This window comes from Protopterus annectens, chromosome 7.part0 (genome assembly GCF_019279795.1).
Source record: "Protopterus annectens isolate FY-2018-M chromosome 7.part0, PAN1.0, whole genome shotgun sequence".
Lineage (NCBI taxonomy): Eukaryota > Metazoa > Chordata > Ceratodontiformes > Protopteridae > Protopterus > Protopterus annectens.
In genome coordinates, this window is record NC_056739.1 from 192853823 (window position 1) to 192875936 (window position 22114).

At 42.1% G+C, this 22114-nt stretch overlaps 1 protein-coding gene across 3 annotated transcripts in view; it reads right to left on the reverse strand.

Annotated features, from left to right (window-relative positions):
* Nucleotides 1–795: 795 nt before the first annotated feature.
* The window catches only part of ADIPOR1 (adiponectin receptor 1), a 726925-nt gene continuing 705606 nt past the window's right edge, over nucleotides 796–22114 (reverse strand). For all 3 annotated transcript variants that reach the window (XM_044076682.1, XM_044076684.1, XM_044076683.1), the window contains exon 8: nucleotides 796–1997. In XM_044076682.1, coding sequence (XP_043932617.1) covers nucleotides 1869–1997 — 129 coding nt within the window. In that variant the 3' untranslated portion in view covers nucleotides 796–1868. The remainder of the gene's footprint in view (nucleotides 1998–22114) is intronic.

The following is a 22114-nucleotide window of genomic DNA, read 5'->3' on the forward strand; positions in this document are numbered from 1 at the left end:
GGGGGACATCACATTATTGGTGTCAGTCTAGTGGGATAATAACCGGACGTCACATTATTGGTGGCAGTCCAGTGGGATATTAACTGGACGTCACATTATTGGTGGCAGTCCAGTGGGATATTAACCAGTCATCACATGCCCAACAAAGGAACAGTGCAAGAAGACCCACAGATGTGCTTCTCTCTTCAACAGCAGGATACCTCTGAAGGGCATGGTGCCCAAGTCTGACTTTTTAGTCAGCTCAACTCAAGCTGCCTAACTGGGTGCATGGAAGGTGCCCTGAAGCTTTGGAAACTGTCCAGCTGTTATATTCTTGGCAGGATATAACCCATATAGCTAAGGCTACTGACACAGTGATCAATATGATTAACACCATGAGAGCTGGTGGAAGAACAGACTCACTATTTAGCAGTCAGGAAGAAGCTTTCATTTTCCAAATTCTTAGAGACCAATACAATTTTCAGAATTGTATATTATGTAGGGAGTGGGATTTACACAGAGCTTGTATGCACACAATGTGACATGCTGAGCCCATTAGCTCACAGACTTGGATGACTCTCTACTACACAAGCTTCAAGAAGGAGCAGTCCATTTTCAAACTGTGCCAGTGACTTTTAATTGGTTCCAAAATAAAAGGTTTTAATTTAAGATTTTTTTTTTCTTTTCTTTTGTACTTCTTTTTCTAAAATGACCATTATATGGTTTGACTTAGTCCACATTAAATCACATTAATGTAAAACCTGGACTTATGGAAATTTCAAAAAAAGAGAAAAAACTCACAAGAATACACATACATAATTGCCCCTGCTTGCAAAATTTTTATTTTATTTTTTTTATAAGACAGCACATCTCTTATTCTCTATTGTACAAATAAGTTCCTCACATGGACGAGAGTTCCCATACCCATAAATCTTGATGTACAAATATTCTGAACTAATACTTTCATTTCAGCTTCTGCTCATCACTAAAATGAATTACCAGCATACAGACAGTGTTAGGTCAGCAATTTAAAATAAATATACTTGTTCTTAGGACAAAAGACAATGAATTTAACAGACTTAACAGACGTTCACAATGTGCTCCTTTTCTTGATAAACATTTTAAATAAACAAAATGGGTCCACAATAGCTCTATACTTTGACCTCTGTCTCTTGACAAATACTGAAAAGGCCTTTGCTTCCTGGCAGTCTGCAAAGCAGTCAATTCCCATTAGCACTGCAGCTACTGCCACAGTTTTGTTTTTAACAGCTTATGTAAAGTGACAAAGTATTTTAGCTACTGGCATAAAAACATCAGCAGCTCTGTAAAACAACCAAGTAATCAGGGTTGCAATAAAAAAACTGGTACATTGTTTCAATAACTACATGATATTTTCTACCCTACTTGTACAGTCCTTTAAAATGAACAAAGATTACCATACTGATGGCGCAAGCTTTTTAAAATTCATCCTAATGACTATATTCATCTTCCACATCAGAGTACATGTTACGCTGAAAAGAACTGTTATACAAATCCAGTGCTCTAAAAAGATAGATAGCAACCCATTTTCCCCCTCAGGAAGAATTCAGGGATCCTACACTGAAAAAAAGAATAAAGACTGAAGCAACGCCAAGTTAGAGTTACATATATTTTGGAGAAACTTCCCTCATGTACTACAACTCACTGAAGATGTGCCCACATCTAATGGAAAACAACAAACCTGCACCACGTATACCTGAAGTGACTAATGGGATGAGGTAAGACGTTTTTCTATACAAGGTCAGTAAATGGAATTTCCAACATCTTCCCACTCTCTGAATGCAGCAGAATTAAGGGAAAGCACTTTGAAAGACTATGTAGACAGTCTTATTAAAAGAGAAAGTCTTGTTTTAAAGTAGAGAATCATCAGTGCATCCACCCTCTAGTCGGAAACGAAATGACTGTAGGTTGGAAACCCCATAAAAATGGATGAAGGCAGCGGCCACAACAAGCACATGGAAAATCTGGTGCGACTGGAACTGTGAAAGAAAAAGGAAAAAAAAAAAAAATGAAAAAAGTTAATACAGTACATTATGCTAACTGAATAAATATGCAAACGAATCTGTAACAACTTTGAAAAAAGCAGAAATATGCTGTTTTCACTCAACATATAAAGATAAAACAGACACCAAGACACAGATGCAACACTGAAATGATGTGGCTACTGGTGGACTCGCATTCTAGCTTACATTTCATAAAAGCAAACAATCACTGAAACTTGCCATCTCCATCTTCTTACACCATGAAAAAAGGAAGAAGTAATTTAATACTGGCATAGTTTTTATTTCTGATAGGCAAAGCATTGGATAGATTGATTATAACTATACTCCTGTGATGCACAGGGTAAGGCACTTAAAAATTACGGGGAAAAAATATTCTGCGTCAAGAAAACTGCACAGAAGGATATTGAGAACTGCACAATGTCATTTTGCAGAGGGGTTAAACAGGAAACTGCCCTGATGGGTTGGCTGAGTAGTGGTTAGACTACATTTTCAAAGACGAAACATCAACCCAGGTTCCTGTGACAGAAATTAATAAAGCACAGCACAGTACATAAAACACTGCTTTGTGGTTTACTTTTATAGCATCTCTTCAGGAATCAGGAACTTCCACGACAACACAAGCAAAAAGAACAATGTTTGCTCTGAAAGGACTTGCAATGTTTTTGGAATCTGCTGCTCGGCAGTGGCACAACAAGCTTGGATTACTAGGCATGCTGCTCTCATGTGACACAGTATCCCTGAAATTGTAACACGGACTGATGTTACATGGCTAAAGTAGCTCTATGTTTGTGTGTACACACATGCATTTACCAGACAACTGTAGTATTTCTACTCAGGGGAGAAGAAAACATTTCAAGGTTTTCTTGAGAAAGCTCACTTGACCAGGTTAGTTCTGCATAAAGACCTTTAAGAAACATAATTCTCCCCAGAAACACTAACTGTAGTAAGAGTGAGCTATATACAGAAAACCCTAGCAGAACAAACGGATACAATCTTGAAAAGTAATTTATCAGACAGAGAAATGGAAAAAGTAGTAAAACAAAAAAAAAAAACAAACAAAAAAATACTGGCAAACTGCAAAAAAACGACAACTCAAACACGTTACTAAATCTTATTTAAAAAGGAAGCAATCAAACAAAACAAAAATCTACAATGTGATAAATTAAAATGCATTTTAAAGCAATGCAAGTACTTAAAACTCAAATGTAAGTGCATTATCTCACAAGCAGTGGTAAAATATCAAAAAAGGTATAAAATGACCTGATCAATGTGAAAGCATAAACTTCACAAACAGGAAATTAAACACTGCATGACAGGGCAAGAAGACAATATATTACACAGCATATCCCATAACACTTAAAAGTTAGTCACACTAATCTAACACTATTATAAATACAATTGCATATTAAAATTACCACAGAAACTCATCAATAAGAATAAAGTTAACTGTTTCCTCGTGAGCATTTTTAAGCTCATTCTACTTTGAAAATTGTATACAAGTCTGTAAAGCACTACGCCATTGATGATGCCAGGCTACACAATAAAGGCCTTATCTCAGTCACAGCAATTTTTAGCACACAAGTTTTTTTAATGAAGTAAAACAGTCTTTTTGACTTACTTGTTCAGTACAGCTGTTAATATTTAAATTAAAGGAAACATAACAATATGCCAGCAAAAATAAATAAAGTACGTACGTAATGCAAATAATACCAAAACTACTTAAAATGTTTCCAGACAATCAAAAAGAGAACAATAAATCTGGCAGTTTACCGCCAAGGTTCAAGCTACTATATATAACATGTATAACATAAAAAGCTTCTTCCTGACGTCTAGGGTCTTTGTTCACTCATTTAACTACTGGGTGACTCTAAATAAGACACTTGACAAGGCAGAGCTCACAGGTCTCCCCTTAAAAGAGACTTGTGCATAGCAGCTTAACTTGGTTAACAAATCAAAAAAAAATAGCAAATTAAGAAACATGTTTGTTAAATCAACAAAGCAATTATTATTGTAACATATACAGACTCATTATTCTCAACGCCTGAAATACTTCACAATCAAATGCTATACCCTTATTAAACATTGCCAAAAATGTAAAACTGACTTTTTTTAATCAAGCCCAACAAAAAGATACATGCACAGAGTAGCAGCATAAACAAATGCCATTCGCTAAGAGTATTAAGGCTCTCCTGAGTTGGTACTAAATAAAAAATGGTGGACTTCCGCATACACAGCCAGGCCTCACAACACCCCTTGGTTGTTCATTATTTCCAGATAATGTTCATCCTTTTGGCTTACTTACCCTTCCACTGCATTCCCCAGACCCAGAAACCTGACTAGCCACTGGTTAACAACATGTGAAGTCAAATTATCCTTAGACAAAATCTCACTCAAAATGAGTTTCCTTCTCTTTAACCTGTAAAACTGACTGGTCTCATATATTTTTTGATTGTATTAACATAAAAAAGTTATGGGAAGAAATTACTAATTTTCTCCAAGCTATATTCACAGACACCTTTATTTTAACCAAATCTTTAGTTCTCTTGAATGTTAATGATACTACTGAAATGAATAGAAAAGATCTATATCTACTTTGGTTCATACTAGCTGAGGCAAGGAAATGTATAACTAGAAAGTGGAAGTCATCACAAGAACCTACTTTGGAAGTATTCTTGAGATTGATGGAAGAAACAGTGACATTAGAAATCAAGGTGAAAGAATTGAGACTCTCCCAAAACATGGATAAACAATCCTTGGAAAAAAAATCTTGCTCTTATTGAGACATTAAAATTGAACTCTTAACTAATTAAATGTGCAACTCCATACTTTACTGATTATTATATTTTTTTCTTCAGGTCAATTGTACATAGTGTATATAAAGTCTTATAATACTTGTTTTCACTGATGATTGTATTGTTAAATATCATTATATTTGGAAAATAATAAAAATTATTTGAGAAAAAAAAATTAATTTCCTTCAGGGGTACTAGTAGGCATATGCAGATGTGTACATTTCTTGTAGAATAGGTGTGTCATTATCCTGACTTCAGTGTGTGTGTGTGTGTGTGTGTGTGTGTGTGTGTGCGTGCATTTCAGTGCATGCACCCTCACACTTCTGTCCCTGCATAATACAACAAATCACACAATCGTTGTGTGTTCAGGTTTGCACTTTATACAATGGAGTTGTCCACAGCATGTTCCCTTGTGCTAAGTGAAGAGGGAAGGGGGATGCACAGTGGTAGAGGACTGAATGAATGTGCAAAATTGTCTTTTGAACTAATAACATGGTGGTGCTGTGGTAGCGTTGTCGCCTCACAGTAAGACGTTGTCCTGTTTGATTCTCAGCTAGAGCGTCTTCTGTGTGGAAACATGCGTGAATGGGCGTACCTTCGTTGAAGGTTGTGCATCAGGGCCGGCAACTTGGCACGTAAAAATCTACTGCCAATCATTAGCGGAATGGAGTTCCGCTGTGGCGACCCCTAACCGGGAAAAGCCCAAAGACACAACAACTAATAGCATGCTACCACCTTTACAGTTAAAGGGGTAGAGGATAGAGACACAAAAACAGAATTTATGTTCTTATCATAATTGCTGGATCCTTTTCATTTTAGTCTGTCCAATATGACTAATGGATTTGTTGATACTTGTCAGATCCGAAATGGCCAACTGCCACTGCTCTTAGCCTCAAGTTCCTTTAATTTATTTTCTCCCATAATCCCCCTCGACCTTTTCTATCTTCAGACAGTTTGCCCCAATGAAGTGTTATTCTACATGAACATACATACATTATTCATACATCTACAGCTACACACACACACATATATATATATATATATATATATATATGTAGCTAGCTAGCTATTCATTTAACTAAATGTACATCACACTCACACACACATTATATATATATATATATATATATATATATATATATATATATATATATATATATATAGATGTACTTCAAAACATCTCATTACCAGAATGTCGAATTGCAAATCAGAGAGATCTGAAAATCGAAAGATTACAACACAAACTTTACATGACATGAGTTTTACTTTGTCATATGCATATGTTCAAGTAAACGCTAACTCTTTACACAGGCTCCTATCCCTTCTTCCAATATATGTAACAAACATGGTGCACACTTCCTTCAATGTTCCAGGAGCTGCAGTATCCTAGTATGGGACTACGTTACCTAAAAACCTAAGTAAGTGCTTTTCATCAAAACCTTTATCTGTAACACAGAAAGAAATGTAAAACTACAGAAAGACTGTTACAGTAACTATGCATCTAGTGGCCACATGAATATCCGTTGTGATTCGGCAAATTATAGGAAGTTACTAAGCTACTGGCCCTTATAAGCCTAGCCAAGAGTTTAGCCTAGCAGGGTCACAGGTGGAATCCTAGGAATGTATTTTCTGTTTCCCATCCAGTTATCCAGGTTGCACTTAAAAAGGGGGTAATGAGGTACTCTGCTTGACATGGAGAGGGAGTCTATTCTACAGATGGGGGAGTCTCTGGGACACAAATCTGTCCCGTCAACAAGTCCTACTGATGTCACAGACCAGGCTGAGGTCAGGCATTAGGGTTACTTGAGTGGAGTTTGACTTGCGCATTACACATGTACATAGATACTTACTAGTCTTGCAGTCCAGGGACAATTGAGGAGCAAAGTCCAAATTCCCAGTTACTTCCAAGCATTGTCTGATTTGCTCAAAGTTGCACAGTAGGCAAATGAGGGCTGAAGGAATCAAACCCTCTACCATAGGAGCTACATCACACAGCCTTAACCCACTGTGCTAACTGCCAGACATACAATTAGCTGAAACATTTTTTTATTTTATGTTTTTGCAGGGGGGCTGCACCCCCGCAAATTAAATATACCAACTCAGAGATCGCACTACATTAAGGAAATGGGCACATGTCCAATTCCGCCCAGCTTAACTTTTGATGTTATGAGATTTGGTAATATGAAACTCAATCATGTAAAGTTTGTGTTGCGATCTTTCGATTTTCTGGTCTCAATGACATATAATTTGACATTCTGGTCATGCGACGTTTTGAAGTAGATCCGAAAAAAAAAAAAAAAAAAAGATCTAGTTCCTGCTGCTAAACTTCGTAGAAAGGTGACAGTTTGGCTGGGGAAAGGAGAACAGCTGTCATAGTGGATAGACTTGGATGGCCTCACGAAGGCTTAAAAGGAAACATATATCCACAGCAGAAGCAGTAAAAATAAAGTCTTGACTGATGACCTATATGTAGAAGTGTTTCCATTTACTTTTGTAGCTCTTTTGAGTAGATTGCTTCTGGAATGCTGACAAAATGTAAAAAACTATTTAGGAAAAGGAAGGACCCTTGGTTACTATGGGGATTAGTCCACCCACACCCTGAACTTGTGTGTACCACATCTGGGTGAGGCTGACGTAATGAGCAAGATAGATTATTTTCAGTCTAGAAGGCAGGGAGGCTTCTTCAAATGAGCCCCGAGTCGAGGGAACTAGATTTTTCATTGGCCATAAAGAGGCAATAAGAATTACAGTAGGCTTAAATGAAGATGCTTTTTAAAGGAATTTGGGAGTAGGTGGGAGGTATATAAAGATGGAAGGTTCCACTGATAGACTAGAGCATCCCACAGTGACTGTCTCTCTGGGGCTATCAGGGCAAAATGGTAACCATATGAAATGTCAGACCTGCTACAGGGAGTCCAGAGACTGAATGGTTGAAAGAACAGACTTCTGTACCCCAAGTCCAAGATGGCACTTCAAAAAAATATTCTCCTTTCTCTGAGGTATGACAGTCTTGGAGTTGGTATACATATGTTTGGGGGTGTGGGTGGACTTGGGATGTATGGGGGCTTCCCCTGCAAAAAAGAAGTTTTAAGGAGAAGAGTGACTTTTATTCTTTTTTTTTTTGGCTTTTTGGCACTCGGCATTTCGAGTGCTGACTTTTCAATAGGTAACCAGGCAATAAGCTGCTTTATTTGGTGTTGGAAGGAAAGCAAATAGGCTACAGCAAAGCTGGCCTAGTGAATGAAAATCTGCTGAGTCAATGAAGGGTTGAAGGACCACTCGTAAGGCATCAGGACAGACCTACTGAGCCTGTACACTTGGTAGATGACTTTCCCAACTGCAATTAGAAAGCAATGTGAATCCATTGCCCAGTAGCACACCCTTACTGCTTCTCTGTAAAGGGTGTAGCATTTGGTTCTTTCCTAGTTTGCTCAAGTACCAGACTACAGACAAGTAGCCTGAACAGAAATCACTCCTGGAGGAAGGAGATCCTGGAACGCCTGTAACACTTAGGGCCAACCCTCATCTCCACAGGATACTGACGTGAAGGTTGGCTTCTTACTGCATCCAAACTCCTTGGACCATCCTCCCCTCTAAATACACCCCCAACCCCGATAAAAATGTGTCCATGGCCAATATTACTGCTAGGGGAGACATTAGGAAGGATCTGCCTAGGATAACCTCTGGGGGAAAATAGCTACCACATTAAGTTAGCTCTGCATGTTGGAGTTAAGCGAATCACCACTATCAAGAGGTCTAAACATTAGGACGATTATGCTGAGAGTATCCACTTCAGTATTCTCATGTAGAAATGAGTGTGAAAAAACACTGAAATAGAAACTGCCACAAGTCCTAGTACTCTGAGAACCAAGGATGGAGGGAAGTGTTTTATTGTAGGATGAGCTGCACATTCTTCCGATCTCTTTCTGGAGACAGACTTGTAGAGCAGATTCTTGTATCCAGACAGCAACTGACAAATTTGAACCATTATATGAAAGTTACAAACATAATTTTTTTATGACTGATGGATGTATCTAAAGATAGGCAGAGCTGCAAAAAGTAATTATGCCTGACTGTATGGACTCTATGCTTCTGCAACAAGTAGCCAATCATCCAGGAATGGGAAGACACAGATCCTCAAGTCACAGATGAGCTGCTACTACTGCATGTACTTGGTGAACATGCCAGGGCCTGTGGTGAGATCAATGGGGGAAGTTCTTGAACTGGTCAACCAGAAGTGCAAGAGCCTTCTGAATTCCTTTGCCACCTTTATGTGTAGGCAGGCACCCTGAAGGTCTATTGAACACATTCAATTGTTTGTCTTGAGACATGGCAAAATCACTTGCACTGTCCATTCTGAAAGGGATCTTTCTGGCATACAGGTTTAGACAGCTGAGATCCAGAACTGGCATGAGGTCCTTGTTCTTCTTTGGAATAAAACATAATTTGGAATAATTTACTGACCCTATCTGATGTGGTGGGATCTCCTAGATTTTCTTCAAAAAAGAGCTGAGAGATATTTCCTTTCTGGCCACCTTGCATTGGTGGGCTGGAACATACAGAAGCAGCTGAAGCTGCTGGACAGCAGTTCAGGAAAAGGGAATGATATAGTCACTGAACATATAGTCACTGAATATTACCTTTCTCACCCATGGTTCTGCAGACCCTATGGACCTTGTGGTTGGCATCGATTAAAGGAGATGACTACAACAGCTGCCCCTATCCAAGGAGGAATCAAAAGACCGAAAATGGGGTTTCCTGAACCAAAGCGAATAAGAGTCCCTTCTGATTCCTAATAAATGATTGTTGAGGCTCTCAAATCGGACACCCATGTCATACAGCATCTTGTCTTCCTCTTCACATCATGAAAGCTTTTTTTTTCCACTGTAGGTCTGAACAGGGAAGAACCTAAGGGGACCATTCATGAATTAAGTCTTAAATGCATCCACAAAAATCACAAAGATGAAGACCGCCATAATGCCACGTGGTGATGGTGTTGCTCCACTGGCTGTGTTATGAAGTACATGAAGAGGTTTGTGGTAATTATCATCATCCTCAGTTGTTTTTTCTAGAGAGTCCTGTGGAGGCAACTTTTATAAAGTATCCATAGCTTATTCTGCTAGGTCTCTCTGGAAGCGGCTCATCTGAGCTTTGATAGAGAAAGTACCAGATGTGCAAGAGCACTTCTCCATTCTACCTATCACCACAGATTCTCTATTTGGTGGGTGGGCAGCAGAAGGCTTGTCTGCAAGCTCTCTCAATGACTGCAGCAACACTGTACAACAAAGGACCTTTTGACCATTACTGCCTATCTACAAAAAGACAACATTTTACCTGGTTTGTGGGGTGACTAGGACTACCAGACAATCTGCCAGACAGACCACCAAAGAGAAAGAAAGAGCAGAATGATGCGCCTCAAAAATGACTTCTTCAACAATTCAAAGACTTCACCAAATGAGGTACTTTGCTCGGGGAATTATGGGGAACCCTTTCTATCATCCAAATCCGTGTCTGATGTGATGGACTCCACATCTCTAATATTAAATATCCTCTTCCTAGGGACTTTTAATTAGGACTTAGAGTCTAGAAGACCATGATGGAATCTGTATGGGTTTTTGAGTATACCTGGTCTGCTCAGTCCCTGGGAACCATAAAGAGACAGCTGAGGAACAGATAGCTGGGTATCACGGGATGCAGCCAAAGACAATGGATGGTCTATAAAATGCCTCGGTGGAGATGCTATCCTCTCCATTACCTCAAAGTCCGATCTGGGGTCTGTTGACATCAGGGGAATAATCAGACTCCAGAACAGACCTAAACCATGCTGAAGAGGAGGTGATTGGTGCTGATGACCAAAATCCCAATCTTGAGGATATGAATAGCCCAGAGATGGAGACTGGTGCAGACAGCTCAAAGGTCTAGGAGTCAGATACTGGAAAGGTTTCCACACAAGTTGGCGCCAAAAAAACAGCATCTGGCCATGCAGGTCCAAAGACCCACTTGACACCAAAGGTCTCAGAGTTGTGTATGTTGGATGCATCTTAGAACCAAAGTTGTTGTTGGCACTGCATATACAGGCAAGAGGACTTTGAAACCACCGGTGCAGAGACAGGCACCAGGGGAAGAAACAAAGAAGTACAGGCGGGCCAACCCAATCCACTCTGGAGACAGAGAGGGATGGGATGATGCCCAACTTTACTGGCCTCTTCAGGAAGGCCCTCATCATACATTTGCCATCAGCTTCAGAAGAACTTTGGAAAAACCTGAAGGATTTCACAGAAGCAGCAAAAGAAGACCTGGAGGAGAAAATGAAATAACTCTTGTTCAGACAAATGTCTGCTAGAAGCCTTATGTGGGGATTTGTCTGTGATCACAACAGGCTCGATTAAGGGAGACCTGTGCACCACAGTGGAAGCAGAAGCTGTAGGAGACAAAACCTTCTCCCCAGGAATCTTTAGATCTGAAGAAGACGGGCTTCATTTGTCTTCATTGTCTTTGGTTCTCTGTCTTTCTTTTCTCAGCTTTATATGAGGGAGCAGTCTGAGGGTCTGGAGATAAAAGACATTAAATATAATTTTGTTCCTCCTATTTAACAAGGATCTGGGACCAAAACCCTGGCAGTCTGCATCCAAGTGTTCCTTCTCCAATCACATCATGCATAACTTGTGATGGTCTTGGGGATGGAATTTTATGGCCATACTTTTAAATTTTTTTTTAAACTTATCTATTTTAAACAAAAAAAAATAAATTCCACAGCAAGCACCTAAACACTACTATAACTACTGTGGTGAAGAACAGGAAACACAAGATATTAACTTTTTCTTTTTTACTCAAATGAAAGATGATGCCAGAAAACCATCTTAAGTTCCGCGAGAAGTCAAAGTCAAAAAGGAAATAGTGAAACTATAGTTGAAGAAAACTAAACGATTTTAAATATAAAAAGTAATAGAATAAACTACCTTGAAGTTTAACAAATAGTTAAAGTCAAGAGCACTTGGCTGTTGAAGGATTGACTGTTCTCAATGGTGGAAAATGAAAGAGGAAAGTTGTGTAAAATCTTACCATAACCATAGATGTCCTTCTCTTTCATGTTGGGAGTATTCTACTAGTGGGTTTACCCCTCTTCCAATCAGGTTGTCCGGCCAGGTTTCCAAAGATTTTCGGCCCCTCTTGGTGTGTCAGATGTCTGACGTGGAGGCAGGAATGTGGGCCATAAAATGTGACGCCTGCACGCACCAGCCTTCAGAACATGGATAGCAGCCCTAGACTGAGCCAGTCCTGAAGGACATAGCCTGTCCAGAAGCCGAGGAGAGCAAGTGCAAGAGTATGAAGAGGAAGGTGGGGAGGGGAGGAATACTGCAACATGAAAGAGGACACCTTTGGTTATGGTAAGATTTTACACAACTTTCCTATGTCCTTCTGTTCCAGTGTTGCAGTATTCTACTAGTGGGGGAGTGCCAAAGCTCACTGTTGCCTGGGAGGTGGCCTGGAAGAGGACTCCAGGAATCCATGCAGGACAGCCCTGGCAAACCCTGCCCTGACTTTGGAGATATGGTCCAGTTTGTAGTGTCTGGTGAAGATGTGTACAGAGAACAAGGTAGCTGCCTCCAGAATGCAATTAGTGTCTAGGCCTTTAAAGAAGGCTCCAGAAGAGGCCACAGCTCTTGTGGAATGGGCCCTGATATTGTCTAGCAAGGTCTTCCTGTGGTGTGAGTAGCAAAAGGAAATAGCCCTGGAAATCCATGATGAAATTGTCTGCTTGCCCACCACTTTCCCCAGAGCTCTGGGGTGAAAGGAGACAAACAACTAGTCTGATTTGCGAAAAGGTCTGGTTTTATGCAAATAAAATCTGAGCTGTCTGTGCACGTCTAAGGAATGAAGGACTCTCTCACTATCTCCCTGTGGATTAGGGAAAAAGGTAGTCAGGTGGATAGCCTGATTCAAGGAAAGGTCACTGACCACCTTGGGAGTGAAGGAAGGGTTTGTACTAAGGGTGACCCTGTCCATATGAAAAAACAGAAAAAGGGGTTGTAGCCATAAGGGCTAGAAGCTCCGAGACCCTTCTGGCCGAGGTCAAAGTTACTAGCAGTACAGTTTTCCATGTTCAAAACTTTATGCGGGCCTTGTCAGCTGGTTCGAAGGGCACCAGAGTGAGTTTTCTAACACATAATTAAGATCTCAGGGAGGGGGAGCCAGTTTCATGGATGGTCTTAGGTGCAGAACACCCTTGAAGAGAAGTTTGGCTGGGAGTCTGGATGCCAGCAGAGGGTCCATAGGCAGGCATTCAGAGATGTCAGACAGGTGTGCCTTTAGAGAGGAGTAGGGCAAACCTGAATGTAAGAGTTCACACAGGTTAAGACAGAATACGGGGAATATCGCTGTCCAGCGGACCCAATCTTTCTTTTATGACACCAGATAGAAAACCTTTTCCATTTGGAGATGTAGGATTTTCTTGTGTTGGGTTTCCTGGCCTCCTGCAGGACTGAAAGCATGTCCTCATTGTACAGGTGTCTGAAGAGGATGAGAATCCTATCCACCACAGAGTGAGGTGCAGAGACTGTCACTGTGGGTTATCTGTGTCCCCTTGTGCTGTGTGTGTAGGCCCACTGATGGGGGTAACTTGTGGTGATTGCCCTTGGACAGATGAAGAAGTAGAGGGAAGCAGTGCTGCCTTGGCCAGTAGGGAGTCACCAGCAAGATTTTTGGCGTGTCCAGCTGACTTTTTAGTAGGACTGTCTGAATTAATGGGAAGGGGGGAATGCATACAGGAATCTCCCCTTCCATGGTATTGAGAAGGTGTCTGTTTGTAATGCCTTCGGGTCATGTGTCATGGAGCAATAGCTCTGGAGTTGTCTGCTTGTGGAGGAGGCAAACAGGTCTATCTGTGGAATACCCCACCTGTGGACCAGATTTAGAAACGCATCTCTTGACAGCATCCATTCGCGGCTGTCTGATTTGGTTCTGCTTAGTGAATCTGCCTGTGAGTTGTGCTGGGATGGGATGTAGGCTGCCTAGAGGGCGATTCCCTGAGAGGTAGCCAGCTCCCATACCTGTACAGCTAGTCTGCATAGGAGGTAGGACTTGGTCCCTCCTTGCTTGTCGAGGTACCACATGACTGTGGTGTTGTCTGTGAAGATCTTTAGGAGGCCCTGCTGGAGGTAGGGTTGGAAGGTCTGCAGGGCGAGGAGAATTGCTCTCATTTCCTTGACATTTATGTGCTCTTGTTTGTGCCTGTCTCACCACAAACTTTGCACTATCCTTGGACACACAGTTGCCCCCCAACCCAGATCTGAGGCATCCGTGTGCATGGTCTGGGAGGAAGGAGGCATTTGTAGGGGTAGTCCTGGATTCTGGGCGACCTGAGCCAGCCACCATTTCAATTCTTGATGGAGACAGGGGAGGAGTGGGACTCGAGGGTATGGGAGTACTGGGTCCATAGTGAGTGAAGGTACCACTGAAATTCTGTCATGTGTAACCTCGCTAGGGTTAGCATGGGGATTGTGGCTGCCATGTACCCCAGTAGTCTCAGGAATTGTCTCGAGGACAGTTCTGATGAATGAAGGGCAAAGAGAAGATGGTGGGAAAGAGATATCACCTTTTCCCCTGGAAGGGAGGCCATCATGATGTCTGTCCTGATTCTGTATCCCAAGAAGAAAACGTCCTGTGCCAGATTGAGTTGGGATTTTAGGAAATTTATCAGGAACCCTAATGACTGCAGCAGGAGGTCTTTCATGTGACGAATGAGGGTTTCTCTGTCTGCTGCCTGAACTATGAGGTCATCTAGGTAAGGGAATATTTATATTCCCTTGGTCCTGCAGTAGGCAATCATTGAAGCCAGGCATTTTGTGAACACTCTTGGGGCAGTGAAGATCTCAAAAGGCAAGGCACAGAATTGAAAAAGAGAACAGCCTGCTAGGAATCTGAGATATTTCCTGAATGAAGCTTTATGGGGATGTGAAGGTAGACCTCCTTTATGTCCAGGGTTGCCATGAAGGTCTGAGGAAGAAAGAGTGTGGGTAAGGTGAGCATCCTTAAGGAGGGGACCTTTAAGAACAGGTTGAGGCAGGAGAGGTCTAAGATAGGTCTCCATGGTCCTTCCTTCCTGGGGACCAGAAATATTCTGGAATAGAATCCTTTCCCTTGAGAATGAGGGGGTACTGTTTCTATGGTGCCTTGAAGCAGCAGATTGTTTAAGACCTGACGGAGAAGGGGCAGTTGGGATGCAGGTGGTTGTGGCATAGCCAGTCTTGGGGGAGGGGAGAGCCAAGTCATAAAGTAACCCTCCCACAGGATGGACAAAACCCACTTGTCTGATGTGATGAGGGACTACATAGGGAGACAGTGAGAGAGGCGGGTGGACAGAGGAAGGGGGGGGGGTTGTGACAGGCAGTCAGACACTGCCTGCCCTGTCAGGAAAGGGAGGCCTCTGGCTAGTGGGCTGAGGTGTCATAGGCTGAGTGGAGTGTCTTCTGGGGGGGGGGGGGGTTCTTTTAGGGGCTGAAGGCCTGGAGGTCTTTCTTATACACTGAATCTTTGCCAGACAGTTCCTCTGGAACTTAGGGATGGAAGAGACTAGGAAATGCTTGAGGTCCTGTAGTTCCTTCCCTTTTTGTTGCGGAGACTTAAAAAAGTCAGCCACTTTAATACCACAGAGGGCTGAGTGGTCCTGGGGGTCGTCTAGGAGCTTGGCTCTGAAGTCATCAGGGAGGGGATGCAAGAGCAGCCAGGAGTATCTCCTTACCACGGAAGCTGATGCAGCTGACCTAGCTGAGGTTTCAGCTGCATCGTATCCACACCTAAAGGAGTGCTTGTTCACCCAAGAGATCTTCCAGGAGCTTGGCTCTGAAGTCATCAGGGAAGGGATGCAAGAGCAGCCAGGAGTATCTCCTTACCAAGGAAGCTGATGCAGCTGACCTAGCTGAGGTTTCAGCTGCATTGTATCCACACCTAAGGGAGTGCTTGTTCACCTAAGAGATGAGCCCTAGCAAGGAGGACAGGGATGGTTTAGGAGCACAGTCAGGGATGTCATTCAACTCCTTGGAGGCTTTGTCCAACAGAGTAAGAAAGTATTTAGCCCATGAGAGACTGGTAATTTGTTGCCCTAAAGGCTAGGGTGGCAGAGGTGTAAATCTTCCTAACCCACTTCTCCATAGCCTTGCTGTCCTTATCTGCAGGGAGGACAGTGGTGGTAGGAAGGAGCTTGGATGCCCTATCAGTGGAAATGGAGATAGTGGCAGGGTCTGCTGGAGGGCACTTGAGCAAGAATTTGTCTGAGTCAGGAATCCTGTATAATCTATCCGCCCTGTGAGGAGCACGTGGTTGGGAATCTGGATTAGTGAATGCCGCAGTAAATGCATCCAGGAAGGCAGGTTGAACAGGTGGAATAGGCGAAGGGTTAGGAGAATCCATCTGTATGACATCATAAAATCTCTTGTTGCTCAGTCATGTCTGAGCATTCCCACTTGAAGTGGTGTCTCATCAAGTTAACAGTGTCACTGAAGGTTAAGTCTTCTACTTGAAAGGCCTAGCAGGCGTCTGGCTAACGGTAGGCCTACGGATAATTGGTGGGATGGCAGAGTCTGAAGCACCCATTGAAGGCACTGGTTTCCCCTCCCCCAGCGTCTGCAACAGGCACCGGTACAACTTCCCCAGACATGCAGTCCACTCTAGATTGTGTGGCCTCATGTAAGGTACCCACTGTATCTGCTGTGCCGGATGCTGGGTCCTCAACCAAGCTGACGATGGCTACAAGCTGAGGAGCGGCAGAAGGAGACACAGTGGAAGTAGTAGGCCACATGGACTTGGCCCTCTTCCTTGGTGGTTCAGATGGGGCATCGGAGCCAGTCTCCATACCTAGCACAATCTGTCTTAAACGCCGATTCTCGAGGTACAAATTAAGAGCCTGTAAATGGCGATGAAGGGTCTTGGGGATGAACAATTTGCAGATGACACAGTTCTTATAATCATGTTCCCTACCCAAAGAGAAATGACACTGGTTGTGGGTGTCTTTACCGGGAATCTGGTGACCACAGTTGCATTTACTGTTACTGGACATGAACAGACTATAAGCTATACAAAAAGGACTGAAAGAATCCCCATTGGGGTACTTAGCTTTGATATGATTCAGATCCAACGTCCTTGAGTAGTAGGAACACCTGGCATACGGCTGGCAGCTGAAAAGTTCTGAGGGCTGGTGCGTGCAGACGTCACCTTTATGGCCCACATTCCTGCCTCCATGTCAGACATCTGACGCATCAAGAGGGACTGAAAATCTTTGGAAACCTTGCTGAACAACCTGATCGGAAGAAGGGTAAACCCACTAGTAGAATACTGCAACAGTGGAATAGAAAGACATCTGAAGTTAGGAAAGGTGCCATGTTATCTTTCTCCTTGATTCTTGAGCTAAGAGGTTGAGAGGTATGATGCTGTGAGTGTAAATGCCCATGTGTTACACGTATAATTTCATATGGTAGTCGTATATTTTTGAGATGTTGTGTCCTGCTTTTAATTCACAAAGCTTTACCTTAGCAAACTGTTCTGAGGTAGGTTAACTAGATACTTTGCCAGTAACAAATTCGTATATTCAAGTTGATGATCACCACATATATTCACAGGTTCGTAGGCATGATCTTTTCATGTAGCCTTTAATTATCCTGGCAATACTCGCCCCCTCTTAGGATATTTCCTGCCTCTATGAGGGCAAAACAAATTAGTCAGGGGATGAACTTAGGGGAGCCTATACAATTACAAAGGTTTGCTTTAAAGGAAGTGAGGTCATCACCCTATTTTATATGCAACTGAAGATTATTCTAGAGGTGGGAGAAATGCTCAAATCTTTTTAGCATGTCTTATTTGCAGATGGAGATTCAAGTCTTTAGTCTGAGTGTTTGTGCAGACATTTGTTTTGAGGTGGTGTAGGAAATCAAAATGGTGTGGGTCCTTAACAGCACAGAATGCTGCATATAAATCAAAGTTTTTAAGAAACAGAGTACAGGGAGAGAGCTTCATACCTGCCTTGATGTCTAGGGTTTTCAGTAGAGTGCTCTTTTAATTAGGAACCTCTGTGGTCTTTCTAGCTGAATTTTGTGTTTGGAAAGATCAGAGCAAAGTATAAAGGAATACGAACTTCTTCTGATTTGGATAAGATACCTTTGGTCATTAACCTGGTTAGACAGAAAGACTTTCTGACTAGTTGCTATGTAGTGGTCAAAAGACAGGGAGCAGTCAATGAATGCGTCAATCTCTGAGGATCAGTCTGGAGTGAGTTGCTGTCTACACTATAAATGGCTGTCTACCAATTTTATATTTGCTAGCACAAACGCCCGTAGTATTTGCTTGATATCTAAAACCCCCAATACTCTCCCTATCCTTGGTTTCACCACAACTTCCCATGACACTCTTGGTTGGTTTCCTTTAAGTACTGTCCTAGTTATTTATTTATTTTTTTTAAAGAAAGGTTGTGGATGGGATACCCCCTACGGCTAATCCTGGATATAGGGACTGTGGCATTAAACACATATGTATTATTTCGACCATCTGATCAATGTCAAATTTTATCTCCCCCCACCTTTGTAGTTGTGTCATCTTTTTCATACACTTTTTTTATAGGTTTCTTCCTTAGTAACATCAACTGACTTTCTGAGCCAAATCTCCAGTTATCTTACTTCACTCCTCCACACTGTGCCATCTAAGTGTCATTCCTCCTTTCTTGGGGCTCTTATTGCTAAGGCCTGTGTTTTATCCTTATTCACCTTGTATCCCAGTTTTGCTCCAAATTCTCTTAATTCCCGTACTTTTTCTAACTATTATCTCAGGTGGGTCAGTCCTAATAATATGTCACCTGTACATAGAGATATCTTCTTTTGCTCACCTCCCCATTTATAATCTTTTATTTTAAAGTCTCTAATTGTTTGTGCTTGGAAATCTAAGTATATTGTGAACAATAATTGGGGGGGGGGGGTAGAAAAAGTGAAGGCAACTCTGTCTTGTTCCTCCTCCTATCTTTATTACCCTTGGCAGTCTGGCTCTTACTTTGACCTTTGCTGTTGCCCCTCTATAACCCTTCTGCAGCTTCTCTGTCCAGCTTTCAGGAAAGTCTCATGTGCAAAACACCTTCTACAAATATTCTAATGCTACTCTACTGCATGTTTTGTCAGTGTCCAAAAAAGATTAATGCAAAATCTGTCTTCTTTAATTTCCCTTCCTAAAATATCAGGAGTATTCTAATTTGTCTGCAGTCTTCCTCCCTGGCATGAATCCCATTTGGTCATTATGAATTATCCTGGGTGGTATTTTACTTAGCCTGGGGTCTAAGACCCGAATAAAACATTTATAGTCACGATTCAGAATTGAGATGGGTCTGTAGGGGAAATGGACAGCAGATCTTTTCCCTCTTTATGGATAACCACATTTACGGCTTCTCCACGGGTCTACTTTATGTGCTTGAAGTCCAAGAATATCGAATACTATATTCTCGACAAGAGCACACCGAAAGCGCAAAACATCGAAACTGTAAACGGAAATCTCCGTAGGTGGAGATTTCCATTTACTTCAATGTAGTGCGATCTCGGAGTTGGTATATTTAAGTAGCGGGGGTGTGGGGGGTGCAGGGGGGCTTGCCACCCTGCCTACACTAGTTTAAATTCTTTTGTTTTGTGTAAATGTTTTTTTTAGGATGTCGATTGTTTAATAGTTCGATGCATATGGTTCAATCCATATGCATTCGAGCTATTAAGCTTTCGAGGTCCTAAAGTAGACCCCTTCTTCACATGAGGGTAAGAGGTCTTCCCCATTCAATATTTTGTTAAACAACTGCACTCAACTATTTATAGCTCTATTTTTTTTTAGTATCCAAAATTCAATCAAGAATAAGTCGCTCCCTGGGGATTTACCTTTCGCCATTTTGTCCCATATTTTCTGTATTTCCTCTCCCCAGTTGGTCAGCCAGATCAATTTCACCCCATCTTCTGCATCGAGCTTATTGGTTTGTGATATTTCCTATTTTTTTTCCTCCCCTTCTTCCCCTCCTTTTACTTTGGTACATAGCTGTTGATGGTAGCTACTAATGCCTTGCAGTATTCCATCTAAAGACCTCCAACTCTCATAACCTGTAAATGCCCCTCTTCTTGCAGCTTTAATTGTACTGAGAGTGCTTTTACTGCTATGAAGTTTCCACTGCCACTTGTTTATCCCATATTTTTTGTCCTCCCATCCCAGAAGTATTTTCTTCTCCATTTCTCTTCCTCCTACGACTAGACTCCTTACATTTTTCATCTTTTATGTTTAAGTTCCTGCAAAATTGCTCTTGTATTCCTTCTTGCAATCTTTAATATTTCCTTTAATGCCTCTTGTATCTCTTCTGACATATTTTTCTTCTTCTCTCCCATGTCTGACTGTGTCCTCTTCCCTTGTTCCTATTACCTTTTCCATTCCCTGGATAAAACATACCCTTTCTTTTTCTTTTATATCAAGTAATTCAGTATTCTCCAGTGTTTCTCTAGGGCTTTCTGGTACCCTGGGTATATCACCACCAACACAGCATGAACTGTGATTATTACTTGTTCTACTTCAAATTTCTTTATCACAGGTTCACAGGTGTGTACTAGGCTAATGGCCCTAGGGCTTTTACAAGCCTAGCCATAGGATTACCCTGGCATAGTGCCACTAGACTTTAGTTCCCAGTGCCTCTGTTGAGTAGAGCCAGTGGAGTTATCCCGGGGTGAATTTTCTTTTTCCCATCCACTCAAGATTTCTCTTGAAGAGGGTCAGCGAGGTGCTCTGCTTGACATGTATGGGAAGTCTGTTCCATAGCATGGGCAGTCTCTGGTTTATGAACCTGTCCCTCCAACATGTTCTGTTAATTGTGGTAATGAGGTTGAGGTCTCTGGAGCTCGTGATGCGGAGGGATTGGGATTTCTTTAGATATAGCATTTTTAACAGAGCTGGGTCAGACATGGCTTTGTAAGTCAAGCAGAGATTGCCTGTAAGTAGGCGACATGATACAAAGAATAGTTGGGAGTTTTTTGAGTCTGTCCATATAGGTTCATAGGTTCGTACTAGGCTATCTGCCCTAGGGCATTTATAAGCCTAGCCAGAGTGTATGTGGCTTACACCACCCCTTAGGATGAGAATACTACACCCTTTTAGGGTTTAGTTTACTATGCCTCTGTCTAGTAGTGACACAGAGATGACCCCCGGGGTAAACCTACGATCTCCCATCCACTCGTCGAGATTTCTCTTGAATAGAGTCAGTGAGGGGCTCTGCCTAACATGGACTGGGATTCTGTTCCAGAGTGTAGGGAGCCTCTGGGTTATGAATCTGTCCCTCCAGCACGTTCTATTTATTTCTGTGTTGAGGTTTAAGTCACTTGTTCTCGTGGCTCTGATGGATTTGGATTTTCTAAGGTGGAGCATGTCCATTAACTCAGGATCGGACATGGCCTTGTACGTCAGGCACAGATCACCTCTGAGTAGTCGGTATGCGACTGAATAGAGCTGGAGTTTTTTCAGTGGGCAGCATATGGCATATGTTTAAGACCCTTTATCCTCTTGGTGAGGAACTTTTGGGGTCTTTCCAACTGCTGCAGATGTCGGGTGAGATACATCCCAAATGGGGCATTGTACTCAATCATTGGCCTGATAAGAGAAGAGTACAGGGGCACAATGACCTCTCTTGATCTAGATGCGAAACCCTTCATGATAAGGTGGGCAATATAGAAGGTCTTCCTAACCACTTTGGCAATGTGAGTGTCAAATGAGAGGTTTATGTCAACCTGGGTCCCTAGGTCCCTGATTACCTCTTCCGTACTTAATGGATTACCTCCTATGTGGTCATTTGTCGGTACCTTGTTTTTCCCAAAGGGTATGACTATACATTTTTTGGCGTTCAGCTTAAGGCCATGGCTCTGGCACCAATTATCCGTTTCTATGAGGCCTCTCTGAAGGATGTTTGTGTCTGCTGGAGTATCAATTATGGCGCCCAGTTTGCAGTCATCTGCAAACTTTGTCAGCCACAATCCTCCTATGTTTGCCTGTACCTCGGAAAAATAAATGCCGAACTGGAGGGGTCCCAGGACTGAGCCCTGTGGGACACCGCCAGACTGGCTTAGAGTCTGACATAGCTCCAGCAACTCTGACCTTGTGGGTTCTGTCCTTGAGCCAGTTTGCAACCCATCTTGTGACATATGGGTTTACATTTAAGCTGGTGAGTTTGTCTATGATGCCCGAGTGGGGTATTGTGTCAAAGGCTTTTGCAAGGTCAAGGTAGGCTGTGTGAACTGCCTTACCCTCATCAATGGCCTT